The sequence below is a fragment of the Limulus polyphemus genome, unplaced genomic scaffold (assembly GCF_000517525.1).
Source record: "Limulus polyphemus unplaced genomic scaffold, Limulus_polyphemus-2.1.2 Scaffold1540, whole genome shotgun sequence".
Lineage (NCBI taxonomy): Eukaryota > Metazoa > Arthropoda > Merostomata > Xiphosura > Limulidae > Limulus > Limulus polyphemus.
Window position 1 is genome coordinate 165,544 of NW_013667150.1, and position 18,639 is coordinate 184,182.

Genomic DNA, 18,639 nt, shown 5'->3' on the forward strand with positions numbered 1-18,639 from the left:
GAAGAAAAACAATATATATATATATATATATATATATATATATATCCTAATGGTTATAAGGTGCTGGATGAAAACGTTTGTAAATAAATGCCAAAATGGTTTGTACTCAAAGGGTTAACTAAACTTGTTTTACAAACTACTTTTATTTCAATCAGTAATAACCACACAGGTCTATATCAGGATAAGCTTTTAACATTTGATCACCACTGAACATTTTTCCATGTCTTCAAATATTTTATTTACAACATCTATCATATTAAGGCAAGTTTATAAAATATATCTAAGTTTATTATTATGAATTATTTCATAATAGCTGACATTTTATAATCCCAAGGGAATTAAGTACTAACAAAAATATAACAGTAATGAAAGTATGTGATTTTGGCTCAAGTTACAATATCTAAATCATTAGAAAAAAAATTAATGATACAACAAGGTTTTACCTTACGAAAAATCTTTATGTATATATATTAACACTTTCTCATGATGATTACAACAATATTTTTCTACTCACTATTTGGTTTTATTAACCTCAACATTTTGACTTAGTTTGACAGCAGGATGGCAATTGTGCGGCAATCTTGTCAGTCGCATTAACATATATTGTGTAACTAGTTAATTAAAACAAGTGGAAAAAATTTATGTTTCAAATTGAATCAAAAAATATCCTTTAATACACTACTGAAGTTCCTAATTGAAATGAATGGCAAAGAAAAAGAGATTCACCCAGTCTATACGAGGTGGTGGACAAGTCAGTGCTGCAGCTTCAAGACAAGAATCACTGTAATGGCACTTGTTACTACACCAGGCACATCGAAACTTTGGGTCCCTTGTCAGACAAAGAGAACAATCTGCTTGTCCTCCATGACTCCCCAAAAGATGACACTTATATAGTGTAACTAACAAACAACAGTTAAAAATATGAATTAATTAGTTAGTAAAAGAAACAAATATTCAATATTCATTTGCTTGTTGAACTGGAGTTATTAATTTTTAATTATTAAATTAATTAGTTATTAAAAATTTAAGAAAAAATGAACTATTTCAATTGGAGTAGTTTTGAAAATATTATAGCAACATATTACTACTAGTAACCCAAATAACTAAGTTTCATTTTATTTATATGAAAAACTAATTGTGGAATCCATAAAACGTATAGAAAAAATAATCAAAAACAAATGTTTCCTACAAAAAATGAAATAGATCTTTATTCACTTGAGGTGTATCAGGGTTGTCCAACTTTGTGCTAGTGATGAGTTACATAGTATTTTGAGTGTGGTCTCATGGACTGCACACTTGTGGTTGATGAAAAAAAAAAATGCATTATGGTTTTATTCAAGTTTATTGTATTAAATGCCAGAATAATGAATCAAAACGTAATAAACAATAAGAAACTAGGCCTCACAGTCAAAAGGCACTAAAAGCAACCTCTAATTTCAATTTATTTATTTTTTATATTTTGCCTGGTGGTTGGCAGGCCAGTTGGAACTGCCTCATGGGTCATCACCAGTTGGACAACCAGATGTACATTGTCAAAAATACACTAAAAATATAATTATTTAAGCACTTACAATAAAATATAGTGCTACACTTTATTACAATGGATTTCACCCAGTGATATAAGATTCAAGGATAACAAGAAGTTTGGGAATGGTTACCTATTATTTGGTCTATAAACGAGTTGCCATGCCAGAAAACTGTTAATGTTGCATTTAGTTGCCTAATCTCCTCCTGATACCTATACTACATTAAAAACATTACCTGTCAGTAAGCAAAAATTGAAACAAAATTTTAAAAAGTACAGATTATCATGTAACTTTTATAATTAACAAGATAAATATATAAAAGAAACAGGTATAACCAAACAGCTGTTAGTGTAAATGTACATAATGATATATCAACAAACTTTGATATACATATAATTTGCTTGTTTAATACACTATTGATATATGTATATCTTGCTGTTACTATATGTTACTTCTTTCAACGGCCACTAAGGTGCCACCTTGAATGGGACTACTTAATGGATGTATCTACCATAAAGAAATAAGAGAATCATTCACTGTGTGTGTGAAAATGTTTTTACACAAGACACATTAACCTTCCTATCATAAGATATATCAAACAGATTATATGGCCAACATGATTTATAATTGTTTATCTTGATTGTTTAACCCTTTATGTCACAGGTGGGGGTCAAAGTGCACATAGTATTATCCAGGTAATAGTTATATGTGACTCTACATGTTATTTAGAGTTGGGTGTATATATAAAACAAGTGATTATTAATCGTTAAAACTTTCAAGTTACATCTGCAAATTTATGATTTGATAAAGTTGAAGTAAATATCCTCATTTCAAAGTAACCAAAAACTCCTGGAAATTATATTAAGGGCTGTTTATTCATAAATTTCTATACAAAAACTTTAGAATCTACAGTTTACACTTTCTTTTTTCTTTGCAGTTTTTAGATAACCTGCTTCAGCACATGCTAAGTCTAAGTGGTGTGTAAAACACCCACCACACTCAACTGACACAAATTCCCTGTATTATTCACCTTTGAGCACTCTCAGTAACAATTCATGTTAGAAAGAACACTGTTAGTACTGTAATTATTAGTATTACAAATGGTTATAAACAACTTGTAAGGGTACAGATGCACTGGCCAACCAAAGTTACAATATCAGACATATAATTTGTTTCCTTCCTTTTATCCTAGTACTGTTTTAAAATAGTTAGATTTTAATTATTTTTGCCCTTTATAAAAAGATTAAGAGGTGTTAGGGAGAGTAGAAATTATAGACATAGCTTTTAGGTGACTAAGAAGTTTAAGATCTGTAAAGACACTTTTCTTGTATCTCCAGAACTTGATCCTTTTCACCCTTTTGCCTGATAAAACATTCTTTACTATTTAAAGGAGGTGGTTGGGTGTAATACAAACTTTGTGGGTTGGTAATATAGTTTTTAACTTAAAATAGGTGGAGGTTGAGTTTTTCAATACGATTGTGTGTGGGTACCATAATTACTTTGAGAAAAGGGTGGAAGTAGGCTCATTAATCATTATATTAAGAAGTAGCTATCATGCCCACAACTGGCTGCAGACAGTGAGTGCATAGATGAGTTCAGGACAAAGTGGCTTAAAAGACCTCGGTCTTACTCCTTAATTGATTATCAATTGTGAATGCTTTGGTGTTGCACCTGTATTCTTTTGGTTGATAAATAAAAAGACAAGATATCCCAACACTATTTAGGTGCTATCGTGTAGTTATTTGCAATAAAAAATTATCCTTTTTATTTTTGTTTTTCTTGTCAAAGCATGAATTTGTTACTAGTATGTTATATATATATATATATATATACAACTTGAAGAAAATTCAATAATGCATTTCAAGGTATATATAAAGTGCAACAGAATCAAATAATTCAGATAGGTATGTATTAGTTTATGTACAATTAATCTTTACAGTTAAATGTGCTTTAATTAATGGGATAATTTTTTAAACCCTTTATCATCCATGGAAGGGATTTTTCTGTTCCCATAATTGATGGAGGTGATAAAGGGTTAAACTTTATCCTACCAAGTTGAAAACAATGGATAACTTTACATTTAAACAATGCTCAATCTATCATCAAAAATACCTTATTTAATATAGTTATCTATTAGATACTTAACATAAAACATTTATATATAGTGATAATTCTTTTCACTATTTCAGACTAAGATACAAAAGAATACCAATTTCTCTTACTACTGTTTCAGCACAGATTATTTTGTTGCCATAGACTCTTGCTAGAACACGTTCTTTGGCCCCTTCTATTTCCACAACACACTGGAAGTTGTCCTTAAAATACAAAAATCAAAACCTTAAACATTAGTTTCACTTTGGTTTGATTATAAATTCTGGTCAGTTACACTGTATTAAACTTAGAATTAGTGACAGGGTTTATACAGACTCCATTGGCTTTTTCAGCATATTTTTTCTAGACCATTTACACATAAAGTTGCTTGTAGGCTCAAGACTCTTTTGGTTACTGTAATAAGGTGTGAGGCATAAAAAATAAATGAGAGCAAAAATTTTGTTTGTTTGTTTTGAATATTGTGCAAAGCTACATGAGGGCTATCTGTGCTAGCCGTCCCTAATTTAGCAGTGTAAGACTAGAGGGAAGGCAGCTAGTCATCACCACCCATCGCCAACTCTTGGGCTACTCTTTTACCAGCGAATAGTGGGATTGACCATCACGTTATAATGCCCCCACGGCTGAAAGGGCGAGCATTCTTTGGTGTGATGGGGATAACTACTTTTCTAACTTAAGATCTTCACCAGCTATCACTTACAATTCATTGATAAATAGAGAGAAACCACCATGAAAATCCAAACAATATAATAAAATGAGTGCAATAAAACTAACAATCATTCATGAACTGATCATATATTTGCTGTTAAACACAGCCCGTCAGCTTATAACTGATAATAAAATCACCTGTTACTTATATAGTGACCAATCAAGGCTGAAATAGTTTATGTGACATTTTGTGCCCCATAACCAGATATTTCTGAGACATTATTTTGCTTTTAGGGGCCAATAGGGACTGTAAACACAGTGTTTCGATGTATGTTAATGATATTATTTTGTCTCTTTGTGTTCCTACTATTCTCTTTCAGATCTAAAACTTAAGCAACTTCTTCAAAACTGGTTTGTGAATTTCTTCGTAATCACTAAACCCTGTGATGGTTGATAAACATGCAGAGCCACCGAGAACTGCCACGGGCCCCCAGGGAAGGATTTTTATATGCAACCCCGCCTCCCACGGACCCAGATATGCATGTACAAACTGACTGTCAACAAGCTGAAATTTATGATTCCGAGATAGGATACTTTACCCAATCATGCATTTTGATAGATTTACTGTGAGATGTGTAACCTACTAACCTAATGTGTTTTTGTTATAGATTTTACAGTTGGATATCATATTTGTAAGAACAGTATTAGTGTAGATTTGTTAGCCGCTAGTTTGCCTTAATTAAATATAGCAATTGACAAGTAATTATGAAGCTTTAGCCATATTTTATAACACAAAGTATGTTTAATCAGTATTTTATTATGTATGTTTTTATTCATTGTATACATAACAAGCAAATTGAATATATATATATATATATATATGTCCAAGTCACAATTTATAACATTTCAACAAACTACGAATATGGGCCGAAATATTTTGAGGAATTAATGATTAATTCTATCACCATACAATTGATATACGCATTAACACACAAACACATTACTGCCTAAAAGGAAATCACAACAGTTACTGATTTAAAAAATTTTTATTAAACAAATGAATAAAGAGGAAAAAAACAATGCTCATACAATGAAGTTCATGTTTGTTTAATACAGTGAATATATGAAAGCAATATTTAATTGCATCTAAACATTAGTTATTTAATAGCAAAATAAGATACAACTGGATGAATACAGATCAGGTTTATAGTTTTCTTCTATTTTAATACATAAATGGGTTTATCATCATTAGGCCAGACAATTGTTTACTGTATGATTTTCATTGTTAGAAGTGTACTTTCCTTGTCGTTTGTCTTGCAAAGGGATCAATAACCCTGCTGAAATCCAAAGTTTGGGTTAACTGGTTTTTAGTTGTGAGGGTTCCCAGATCTGACAGTCGGTCTTGGGCAATGCTGGGACACAGATAATGTTTTATCACTTTCAGTTTCCTAAAAGATCTCCTTCAACAACTGTGACTGGGATTGTGCAGAAAAACGAAAGGCTACAGAAACATTTGGGAAAGTGGATGTAGCTTGAATTTGTGCATTTTGTTGAGAAGATATGAAGGATTTAATGCATTATCACCAAAGTTAGCTTTGTGGATGGCCTTTAGATGTTTCATTTCTTCCACTATGTCTTCTAACACATCAGATCTATACTTGGCAACAAAATCCTTAGTTTCTGAATGCGGATTATTCCCCGATATATCTGGATATTGCCACAAAAAAACACAAAGTTTCATTAATATCCACGATTGCTCTATATCTTGTAATGAGACCAGCAATAACAGAATCTATGATCTTACAAAATGTGTTTCATCTGAATTTTGTCTCCTCTACAGGTTCATTTTCTTCACAATTAAGTAAGGAGTCATCTTTATTTTCATCAAGAAAATACTTGGGAACAGTTTTTCCCGTTTTGCAGCCAGTCGTAGCAGAAGATTCATATTATTTGCAACCAAATTCTTCATTAAGAATTGAGCTCCAATGTTTATGCAGTGTTTTGAAATCAGTCAACAGACTTTCAATGTTTCTCACTTCAATATTAATGTTAGTTTTGTGGGCCTGCAATATTTGAATGTGCTGACTAATGATCAAAAGTACCTTTAGCCAGATTCCTCCCATCAAGAAGCAGGAAAATGACTGTGCATGGTCAGTTATACATTTGACTTGTTTGAGATGTAAGATTGAGTAGAAGAATTTCTGATATTGCCTCCAGAATCCCAGGAAGATGAACTACAAAAAGGCCTAACACTATCCACTCTGACTTATCCATTTTCTTCCCGAAAGTCCATAAAGAGAAAAGCCTATATTTTTCAGAAGAATGCTCCATCGCTGTGGGATATAACTAAATACATTGTAAAGCTTTTGAACTATTCCAAACTTTCTGCTGCTTGTATTCCACAAAGATTGGGACAATGACAAGCACATGGTGAGATAAATGACAGAGGATTAACTTTTAGTAAAACAGCTTGAGCACCATTATACTTACCAACCATATCGGACCAATTGTCACAAATTTGGGCTCTACAATCCATCATTGGTATTTCATGATCAGCTAAGTAATGAAGTATTAGATTAGAAATATCAGACAAGGTATTCTTATTGTAATCAATAAATCTTAGAAACTTTTCCTGAATGACCAAGGAAGAACATTCTGATAGCACGGATGCATACCTCAGAATAAAAGTTGTCTGTTCTTGACAAGATGAATCAGGTGTTACATCTACTATGACAACAAAGTATTTCCTCTAAAACAATGTGACGTACATGCTGAACGCGGGTTGCTATGAATTCATTCTGGGACTCACCTGACAAGTAGTGGGCTTGAAGATGGTAACCTGCATACTGAGATTCTGCAACCCTTTCTGTATGCTACCTTAGAACTAGGTTGTAATGACTGAACAAACTTATCAAAATGTGGATAATAAATCAATTTTTATACGAGTTTAAATGGTCTTAATTTGCTAAGAACATATTTAAATGAAATCTTAAACTCACCTTATACGACAGTTTTGACGTAAGTTCTCTAAATCTTCTGTGTTTGATAACTTATCTACCACCCCTTTGTGAAGTACAAAGTCTTAAGGTAAATTGATAATACTAATTTATGAATATTCCCATGAGAAATATAATTTTCCCTGGCTTGAATCTTTTTTATCTATGGAGCTGTCAATCAGAAAGTGAGATGCACTTACCACACCCACCTCTAACATACTGTATTTCAGAATTAGCCAATAAACAATTTTTATACTTTACCTCATCTAATTTATATCCAATAGAAACACTAAAATTTTAATCTATGAATGGTGTAGAACTGTTCAGATAATCACATATAACTTTAAATTGGACAACTATCACATTTTGTTTATAATATAATGATTTATTCTATGTTAATATTGACCAAAAGCAAGTTTGTATAACTAAGAAAATATGATGATGTGAGATGGGCTACTTTACTTGGAGCCAGAATGGACAGCAGTATTGCCACCACCGCATCAGAGGGTTATTTAAATCGAAAACTAAGCTAACCCCTCGTTCAAAAATATGTTTAAAAAATCTCACAATTTGGGGATACAACATCCAGATTTTGCATGGTTATCTTTTGATAATTACACATGTAACCGACAAGTGTTTCTATGAGGTGGGGGTGAATTAATTCACATAACATTCTAATAGTGTATCCTCATCCTTTCCGCATCAGAGGGTTATTTAAATCGAAAACTAAGCTAACCCCTCCTTCAAAAATATGTTTAAGAAATCTCACAATTTGGGGATACAACATCCAGATTCTGCATGGTTATCTTTTGATAATTACACATGTAACCGACAAGTGTTTCTATGAGGTGGGGGTGAATTAATTCACATAACATTCTAATAGTGTATCCTCATCCTTTCGGTGGACGACACCTTTGATAGCAAATACAATTATTCAGAACAAACATTGTTTTAAATATAATTTAAATGTGGGTATGTGTTATCATACAAGAAAACTTTCAGGCTGAACACCACGTTGAAAAATAAAGGCTTTACTAATCCACAATGCTTTCAGTTCTTTAATTCAAAAATACAATAACAGCAAATTTTACAGTAGGCAAATTCTGGTTTTAACTCCTATAAAGATTCGACCCATACTATCGGGTCATTATCAGGTAAAAGTTACATTTGTGTAGTCTGCTCAGACATAGTTGGTGATAACAAATTGAATGTCATTCATGACACATTAACAGTTTTGTTAAAAAGTTTATTAGACACCATATATGAGCTATGTTGCTTTTCTTTCAACATTACTGTACGTATAGTGTAATAAACAATAGTGTAGTCACCTTCTACATCACAATACCAGACATATCGAGCCCATTAGGATTTACTTTTATTCATTAAAATTAGACCTAATACATGAACAGCATTTAGCTTAGCTATTAAATTTTCGAGTTTTAAAGAAATGTCATTATATTTTCAGTTTTAATCGTCAAACAATTCTCTACCCTTTACTTATGTAGATATAAATTTATTCATACAAACTACAACAACAACCAAACTTTTCAGTACAAAAACATATTATCAGCAAAACACTTTGGTAGCATAATTAGTGCTCATTGAAATTATGTTCTTAAACATTAACACTAACGTTACATAAAAAATATTCTTGTTTAATTCATGTTGCTCTGACTACTAAGTAACCTGATATCGACCTTTACGACAAGTGTAAAAATCAAACACTCAAAAACAAGAATATTTTATATTACTCTTATTCTCGTGGAAAGCCAGTAAAATATATTATTAGTTACAGATAACATTTCTACAATTTTTACACTTTTAAACTAAAAAAAAAAAAAAGGCTTATAAACTTTTAAACTGAAAATACCACACTTTACTAATTTCTGAGCAATATATTATATCTGCAGGAGTAGGTTAGAAAGTGAATAAGGTGTGATCAAAAACCATTATATATATGTACAATTACAGTTTAGAATCTCCCATTTGATACTAATTAGGACAATAAATTGTCTATAAACTACTATATACAAAACAAACTGGACACAAAGACTATCAACTCTATACATATCAGTTTGGTAAATCATTACTGGCTGAGAGTAGGTGTACGTTGAACTGTAAAAAATAATCGTTATAAAAATTGAAAAAAGTAATAAAACAATTTTGACAGCAACATTTAACTACTGTTTTTCTCAAGTCAAGCAGACTGAGCTCTGAAACAATTATACTGCACAACACAAAACAGAAGGATATCATTATGTATTAACAGGTGCGAGAATTTTAGGGACAAAAACATCAAACCGGTGGTGCGTCATTGACGAGAAGTTGGTATTTCCCATGAAATGTTACATTTTACTGCACGTAAACAAATATAATATTGCATAATTATTACCCAACCATTTTTTTCTGTGTCTTGTGGCATTCGCTCTTTGTAAATTTTTCATATTCACAAGAAAAACAACCAAATAGCTGAAGCAATTGATATTTAAGCCTAAACAAATGTTGTTATCAAACCTCACTTCTATTCTAAAAAAATCAGAGTACAATCAGAGATGCTTCAAGCAAAAATACTTAACATGTAATTTAAAAAACTAAATACATATAAATATATATATATATATAAAACAAACAATACTGTTCTATGATCACTCACAAGTGCCTTTATAGTGGACTAGTACATCAACTCTTACTACTGAACAACTACTCAAAAATTATTAAAACTATTATAATGTTGGATTCCATAATGTGGAACAGTGTTTGCAACCAAGAAACTTATTATTTAGGAGTTTATAAAGTACTAAAATAAATTGAGAGTAAAATTAACTTTAAACTGCAATACATAAAAGCTTCTAAGCATTATAAAATAAAGTTCTTTGCTTTAATTGTATACAAAAAATATGTTAAACAAATACAAAATTCGCTGAAAATGTAAGTATGAAAAAATGACATTTTCTTCCAGACTAAGAAAATAACTATATATAATTTTGAGCAGTTATGTTAAAAATAATATCTAATATATTAATCTTAAAAGTTACAAAATGAAAATGAGACTTTATAAAAACTGAAGCTTCCTCCATGTCAGATATCTGAAGTCCAAAATATATTTTAAAAATCACTGGATTAAAGATTCACATGTAACAAACATAGAATGTTAAAACCTGAAAAAAATCTTTCTCTGATTAAAGTCTCTTTAAGAAAATTACATAACTACTTTTTATTCCTCTGTAAACCCTACTTTATATTAGATCTGCACTGAAACTCCTTAAATCTAACACTAATACAACTGTAGATACACAGATTACCCCAGTAGTTTACTTCCAGCTTAAGTCTACAGTAAAGCAGTTAGCTAGAGTATATTTTCTAAGTCTTAAAAGACAAGAAACCTTTATAAACAGATGTCACTGAATTCACATCCAACAATCTTAAACCTATTTTTCAGCTTATCACTAAGGTAAGGTCTATTTGTGATTGTGTGATATTAAAAGCTTACATGAAAGCGATTACTTAAAACTGTTTGAGGATCGTGTTTAATAATTTATTTTTTCTAATATTAACAGTCTCATCTACTAACGTATTATTGAATATTTTCAAGGTTATATACTGACAGTCTGATTTTCTAACATATTATTGAATATTTTCAAGGTTATATATCGACATCTGATCTACTAATGTATTATTGAATATTTTCAAGGTTATATACTGACAGTCTGATTTTCTAACATATTATTGAATATTTTCAAGGTTATATATCGACATCTGATCTAATAACGTATTATTGAATATTTTCAAGGTTTTATATACATTAAAAACCAGAAATTTAAGAAACTTTGGACTTAAACTATAAAGTTTAATCATATGAAAACCAAGTTATATAACTATTTTTTCCATCTTTCTTATAGTACACATGCTTAAGTTGGAATTGGGCAAGGACATTTTTGGTGATATGAAACACCAAATACGAACTTCAATATTTGATTTAGGAGTTGACTTTTCATTTTGCAGAATATCCTGCACTATTAGTAGCTGGATGCAAAATATTGCATTAGGCTAAAAAATTTCCTAAAAAAAAATTTATCGTGTCAACTAGTTTGTAGAGAAAATTAAACAGTGTTCTTTCATTTTTATTTCCTGTTGTGAATAAATTTCAGCTACTAATGTTAACAACCGTTTAAAAAATAAAAGTATATATATATAAAAGTAATATGGCACAGTAAAAAAAATTCAACAACACAGCTAAAAAATGATTCAAAGATCTGAGTTACAAACTGTGGTCGCCAGTGTTATAAATGAGGCTTTCATGTTATACGGTGTCACTGGTGTAAAGTCAATTACAACATAAATAACAATTACTCTTACAAGTGTGAATAAATAAAAATCTCTAATCATTTTTTATATTAATTTTGATCGACAAAACATTAAGAATCAATACGTGCTCACTAGTGTGTCATGATACTAAACTGCTCTAGATTCAATGACGAGGAACCCACTTTGAGACTATTAATGCTTGGATACGGCTTGAATGGGTAATGAAGAAAAACTTTAAGTTTAACATAACAGCAAATGTACAACGTTTTGACAAGGTTTTGTCATCATCAGGTACAAGTAGTTTACACTGACACAGATATATATATATATATACAGTATGGAACGAAGAGGTCACATGACCGGATACTGTTGCAAGACTTAGAAGAGATATCTTGCCACCTCAGGGTGTTGGTTTAGAGTAGGGTTTTTTTTTTTTCAATTAAGATGGATTCCTTGATTTTTCGTCTGTTTATCTTTGGTTCTTTGTTTAAAATAACTGTGATTTTAATGGGTATACTATGGTTTTTATAATTCTCGAACAAGACCGTAAACTGAAAAGTAGCCTCACAAGTAACGAGATCAAATCCATTTATAATCTGAAAAAAGACACTAACATTAAAATTCTAAAAGTTGATAAAGGCAATACCACTATCATCATGAACAATTCAGAATACATTGACAAAATGAACGACATCATTTCCGATAAAAAGAAATTCAAAGCCATCCCTAGCAACCCAACAAACACACACGAAAAACAACTAAACAGAACTTTATTACAAATGAAAAAAGATAATTTAATTACTGACGATTTTTATTTTTATCTACGCAAAACGGATTCACGCACACCATAACTCTATGGCATTCCTAAGCCACACAAACCAGAACTGCCCCCTACGATCTATACTGTCCACTTATGATTCATTCAACTACAATTTTGGCAAATACATAGCCTGGGCTCTCATACCATATGTAACATCTGCAGATTCATTTTTAAAGATCCGTTCAATTTCAAATATACACTAGACCAACTAAATTCGAAAGCCTTAATGGTTAGTTTTGATGTCATGTCACTCTTCACCGAAGTCCCCGCCAATGAAGCTTGCAATGTTGCACTCGACCTCTACATTAATGACCCCAACAAGTTAATCCACATCCCCAGCACACTTTTTGCTTCTCTCTTAGAATTTACAATAACTAATACCAACTTCATTTTCAACAACGAACATTTCCCTCAAATAGATGGTTTAAGTATGGGCAATCCTGTTTCACCCGTTCTTGCCAATATATTCATGACCCAGATCGAAACACAAGCTATATATTCTGCGCTTTATCCCCCACTATACTGGTACAGATATGTCGATGACACTTTTGCTGGTTTCACTTCTGCAGAACACACACTAACTTTCTTTAAACACATAAATTCCATTCATCCCAACATCAAATTTACCATAGAACACGAAAACAATAAACAGTTATATTTTCTTAACCTCAACATTATTAGATCGTACACACATTTTAAAACCAAAATTCACCGTAAGAACACACACACCGGCCCCTACATCCCCTGGAATTCCGCTCATGACACCACACAAAAAATCAATACACTCAAAACCTCATAAACACAGCCACAAGATTTTGTTCAACGGACTATATAAATGAAGAAATTAACCACATAAAGCATTCCTTTATTCACACCAATAAATTTCCACCAGCTATTGTTGAAAAACTCTCCTACATTCCCCACAACATAACTCAACTCAAGAACAAAATTGATACTAACAAACCCAACAACAGAAAATTACACTGCAGTTTACCTTTTGTCCCTGAAACCAGCTCAAGAATTATCCACACTTGGACAAAACTAGCCATTAAACACAATATTCCTGTCAATCTCAAATTCTCTCAAAAACCCGGCCCTAAATTCAAATCATTACTAAACAAAAATTATTTAGAATCCCACAATACCAACGCCATTTACAAAATAACATGCAATAACTGCCCAGAATTCTACATCGGAGAAACAGGAAGAAAATTGGAAACTAGATTCACAGAACACAATAAAAAACCGTCCCATGTTTTTCACCATTGCAGCTCAAAAAACCATAGTATATATATATATAAAAACACAGTCATTTTAAACAAAGAACCATACATAAACATACGAAAAATCAAGGAATCCATCTTAATTGAACAAAATAATCATACTCTAAACCAACACCCCGGGGTGCCTAGATACCTCTTCTAAGTTTTGCAACAGTTCCAGTCATGTGACTTCTTTGTTCAATACTATATATATATATCCATGTCAGTGTAAATTACTTGTACCTGATGATGACAAAACCTTGTCGAAACGTTGTACATTTGCTGTTATGTTAAACTTATATTAAAGTTTTTCTTCATTACCCATTCAAGCCGTCTCTAACCATTATTAGTCTCAAAGTGGGTTCCTCGTCATCGAATTTGCACGTAATTTAATTTGAAATATAATAGATCTGTTTAGATCTTATGTGTATCATATAGTTTTCATAAGCTATAATACAGTGTAGAAAAGGGTTGTTCTTATCTGCTAAAATTGTGGAAGATTTATCTCTTGAAAACAGTTAAATAAAGATGAAACAGAAAATTCATGGAATTTCCCTATAATCTATTCACAGACTATCTTGTGATGATCATCACAGTTTTGTATTCTACAGAACATATTTTATACTCATTTACTCACCTGTAAATATCTGGTTATGTGCATTTTACAGTTCAAAATAGTAATCTCAGATCTTTAGCTAATGCAGGGTTTAGTTTAGTCATTCATTCTTCCCACTATGTTTGATTCTTTCACTTTTAATGTATAATGGACCATCCGACATAACTCTCTCTCTTCAAACTCTAATCAGGCCCCAGTACATAATTCTTGATTAATACATGAGGTTGTTATCCTACGAAAGCAACTCTATGTCTATAGTTTGTTCAAAGCTGTACTCTAGTTGTCTTTAATTTTGAATTGATAGAGGAGATGGAAAGCAACTAATCAACAGCACCCATCACAACTCTTGAGCTACTCTACTCAAATAGTGGGATTTTACAGTTACTTTTGTGATGTACCTACTGCCCCAAAACTGTGCAATTGATACTTGAAACTGTCAGTACTTGGTGAAATTCCATAATTAGAGAATTGAAGAAAAACAAAAACATTTCATAATGATGCCTTTACTGGTGAAACCATGGTCGTGAATAAATGAAGTTTTTGTGAAATGTACAATTGTCTTTGTTTTTTCTTGAATTATTTTATTTATACTGTAACAGGGTGTAAACCATGACCCTCAGATCTACAATCTAACAAGCAAACCACAAGACATGCCCAACTCAATGTATATAGTGATTTACAATATTTAAGGCTAGTCTAGTTAATATGGTTTTTAAAAACTTCAGGTCAGAGATTTCATAAGTTAACTGTAGTTTCCACTCAGTTTGTGCTGAACAAATTTATAGAAGCTAAAGTGATATAGTGGCTAACAATCTACCATTTTTGGGAGGGATATGGACAATAAGTTTTATGTATGGTAATAAACACTGACACAACATTAGATAGTAGAAAGAACATTTTATTTCAAGAAATAAATTATCTTTTTTCTTCAATATATTTGATGTAACTTATATATATATATATTTACTACAACTTAAGTTTTTTTTTGTGTAATCAGAGAAGTGAACGAACTTTAACATGTCAATTTATTTTTAACTCAAATGATTATTCACTCTGTTTAAATTTTTCACTCAGCAATTCTTATACTTGGTCTACTGCTGTGACAAGATGGTCATTAGGAACAGTATATATATTTCCAAGAAAACACTAAACAAGAATATTAATATTTTAACTTCAGGTTAGTTCCAATAAATGAATGTTAGTTGGATTACATATTTTGCAGAATTCTGCTTTTAAATACTCCTATTTGTAGTATTAAACGTTTTTGGAATATGTTTCAAACTTATTTCTAGCCATATAGAGTATTTTCAACCCAAGGGACGAAAGTTGTAAAAATATTTGGAGTGATTTATTAATCTTGAACCATTACAACATTTATATTTTACTCTTTGGTTAGATACCCAAGCCCACATTTATTTTACTGTTTTAAAAAATATTCTTAAAATTTTTCTTTTATTTCATATGATAGAAATATTCAACAAATTTACAGAAAAACTTAATATTTCTTACCTTCAACATGTGAATTAAATTGGCAACTGAAAAATCATGAAACAGTACAACATCCACCAGAAGTTGAATGACTCTAGGTCCCAGATTAAATGGCACACTCGGATTCATGATAACCTGAAAATATTACAATTTTATTAGTGCTTAGTTATTAAAAGTTTCACAGTCAATACATGTTCTGAATGTAATCTGAGAAATCAAGAGTGACTATGGAAAGCTATTTCCTCACCCCAAAACAAAAACAAAAATTCTAATACCCTGTCCATCAATTTTCTTTTATAAGGAAACTGCTAAAGACAAAGTGAAAAAAATTCCCTTATACTATGTATTTCAACATCACAAAAACTATTAAAAAATTACATCATTGGGTCAAATCAGTTAGGTTGTGCATGATAAATGTTGTTGAAACATATCCTTAATTGAGAGCTTTATGAGTGGCATCCAGAAATGTTAAAGAACCTAGCTGAATTAGAAAATTCTTATTCTCAGGTAAAGGGCATGACATCATTAGAACTTAACCAGAGCTTGAGCTGTGTGGATGTATGATTTGATACTCGTTCTGTTAGTTATTGAGGAAACAAGTTCATACTGAATTGAAAACTGTGCCTTAAGTTTTGTTAAGGGATGGTTGATGGATTCTGATATAAAAGGTTTCTTTAAATTTCTTGGTTAAGTTGAGTATTTGTTGTTGGTACAAACTAATATGTTCAGTGTTGTAGGTGAATTGAATTCAAATAAATAAGAAAAGCTTTATTCTTTTTTTTTTTATGGCTGATAATTTGTACAAAACTTCAAAGTTTGTATGAAAAATTAAATTCATAAGCTTCAATTAGTGAAATTCATCATTACTGAGCTACAATACTTGATGACACCTGAATGATCAAAACTGCAATTCTCAACTGTTATGTCATAAGATTTATTAGGTATAATATGCTACAAGCTCTAGGTTTTATGATTACAAAAGCTGAAGGGGTTAATTAACATGTATAAAAATATAGACAAGCTTTTCATAACTTAAGAATATGAGAGTACAAGTTTATTGAAATTTCAAATAATAAAAATTTAACTTACGGCCTGAAAAACCAATGAAGTGTTTACATATATTCAACCATAATATAGTAACATTTTAAGATGACGTAACAGGACAAAACCTTTAATATATAGAAAGATGAAAATACTAATGGAACAAAATGTCTAACATTTCTGTACACACTAAATATTAACACAAGTTACAAAGCTACCAGAACTTACTTGTTGTAAGATTTGTGTGAGATATTCTGTAGGAGGTAAGGAATAAAAGGTTTCTATGGCAAGACAAGAAGAAGCTTGTTGAGGAAGTAAGCTGTGTATTGTCACTGTTGCAGTGGCTATCATCATCACCAGGACAATGGGTATTTTGTCAAGATAGCTTCTAGAAAAGTTACCAGAGGTTCAGAATAAAATCACATAAACTAATAAAAAAAAAAGATATAAACACAGCTTCTGAAACTATAACCACATATCAAATCAAATTATTTTTTTTTACTACCATATCACAAGTTACCTCATATTTAATACTAGTTGATAGGTGAGGGCAAATTTCAATATGTATGCTTATTTGTAATATGTGTGAAAACTTAGTTTTTTCTTGTTTAAATTAAGTACAACAAACATGTACCATGTTACCTTTATCCATAAGTAACACTGAAAAACTACATTTGTAAGCTGCTGTATCAGAATACTAAACACTACAGCTGGGCAATTAGAGGTATTTGTTAATTTACTATATTTAATTAGTTCCTCAAACCATGGTTTGTTTGTTTTTGAATTTCGTGCAAAGCTACACGAGGGCTATCTGCACTAGTTGTCCCTAATTTAGCAGTGTAAGACTAGAGGGAAGGCAGCTAGTCATCACCACCCACCGCCAACTCTTGGGCTACTCTTTTACCAACGAATAGTGGGATTGACCATCACATTATAACGCTCCCACGGCTGAAAGGGCGAGCATGTTTGGTGGGACTGGGATTCAAACCCGCGACCCTCTGATTGCAAGTCGAGCTCCCTAACCACCTGGCCATGCCGGGCCAAACCATGGTATACACAAAAACAACAACTTGGCAGCAGGCGCTTCTAGACGGTTGTCTTCCTTCTAGTCAGCAATTCAAAATTAGTGACAGTGGCAGATAGCCTAAGTAACTTTGACAAAACAAAGGTAGGGTAAACAAGTTTGGCGGCTATAACTAATATAAACACCGACTGACACTTGTCTGGTAGTTTGCAGTAATGAACCACTAGCAACAGAAATTACTTGTTCGAAGAAGAAAATGTTTTATTACAGTATTTGTTTTACTGCATACCTACACAATGGCTATCTGTGCTATGTCAAGAACAATGACTGAATGCTGAATTTAACATTATAAGCCCTGAAACTAAACTTACCACTAAGCCACTATAGGTCATTTTATTTAATATAAGTATTATCGTTACTGAAATAGATTAACACAACATAACAATACATGTTCAATTCAAAGTTTGTATTATATAGTTCACTCTGCATTTCAAATGTCTTGCTTTTCTAAAGATGGCTAACTACAATAATTTATTAAGCAGACACTAAAAATTATAACTTGAAATATTTCTATTACACAGATACATCTAATGAGACAGTTCATTTATACCATTATTACATCTGTAATAAAGTTAGAATGGCTCTTTTCAAGTTAATGACTGTTTTACCCACACCTAACCTACTCCACCTCTGTCTTAGGACCTCTGCTCTTTTTGATTTACATCAATGACATAGATGAAGGAATAGTCAATAAATTACATAAATTTGCAGATATTAAGGTCTTGGGTGTTGCTAGCTGTGAAG

General features: G+C 31.5%; 1 protein-coding gene across 1 annotated transcript in view; it reads left to right on the forward strand.

The window, feature by feature from the left end:
- LOC106464010 (RING finger protein 141-like) overlaps window positions 1–8,750 on the forward strand; it is a 30,345-nt gene extending 21,595 nt beyond the window's left edge. The window contains exons 5-7 of the mRNA XM_022391660.1: window positions 3,929–3,933; window positions 4,915–4,918; window positions 8,717–8,750. Of these exons, the coding sequence (XP_022247368.1) occupies window positions 3,929–3,933; window positions 4,915–4,918; window positions 8,717–8,750 (43 nt within the window). The remainder of the gene's footprint in view (window positions 1–3,928; window positions 3,934–4,914; window positions 4,919–8,716) is intronic.
- The last annotated feature ends 9,889 nt before the right edge of the window (window positions 8,751–18,639 follow it).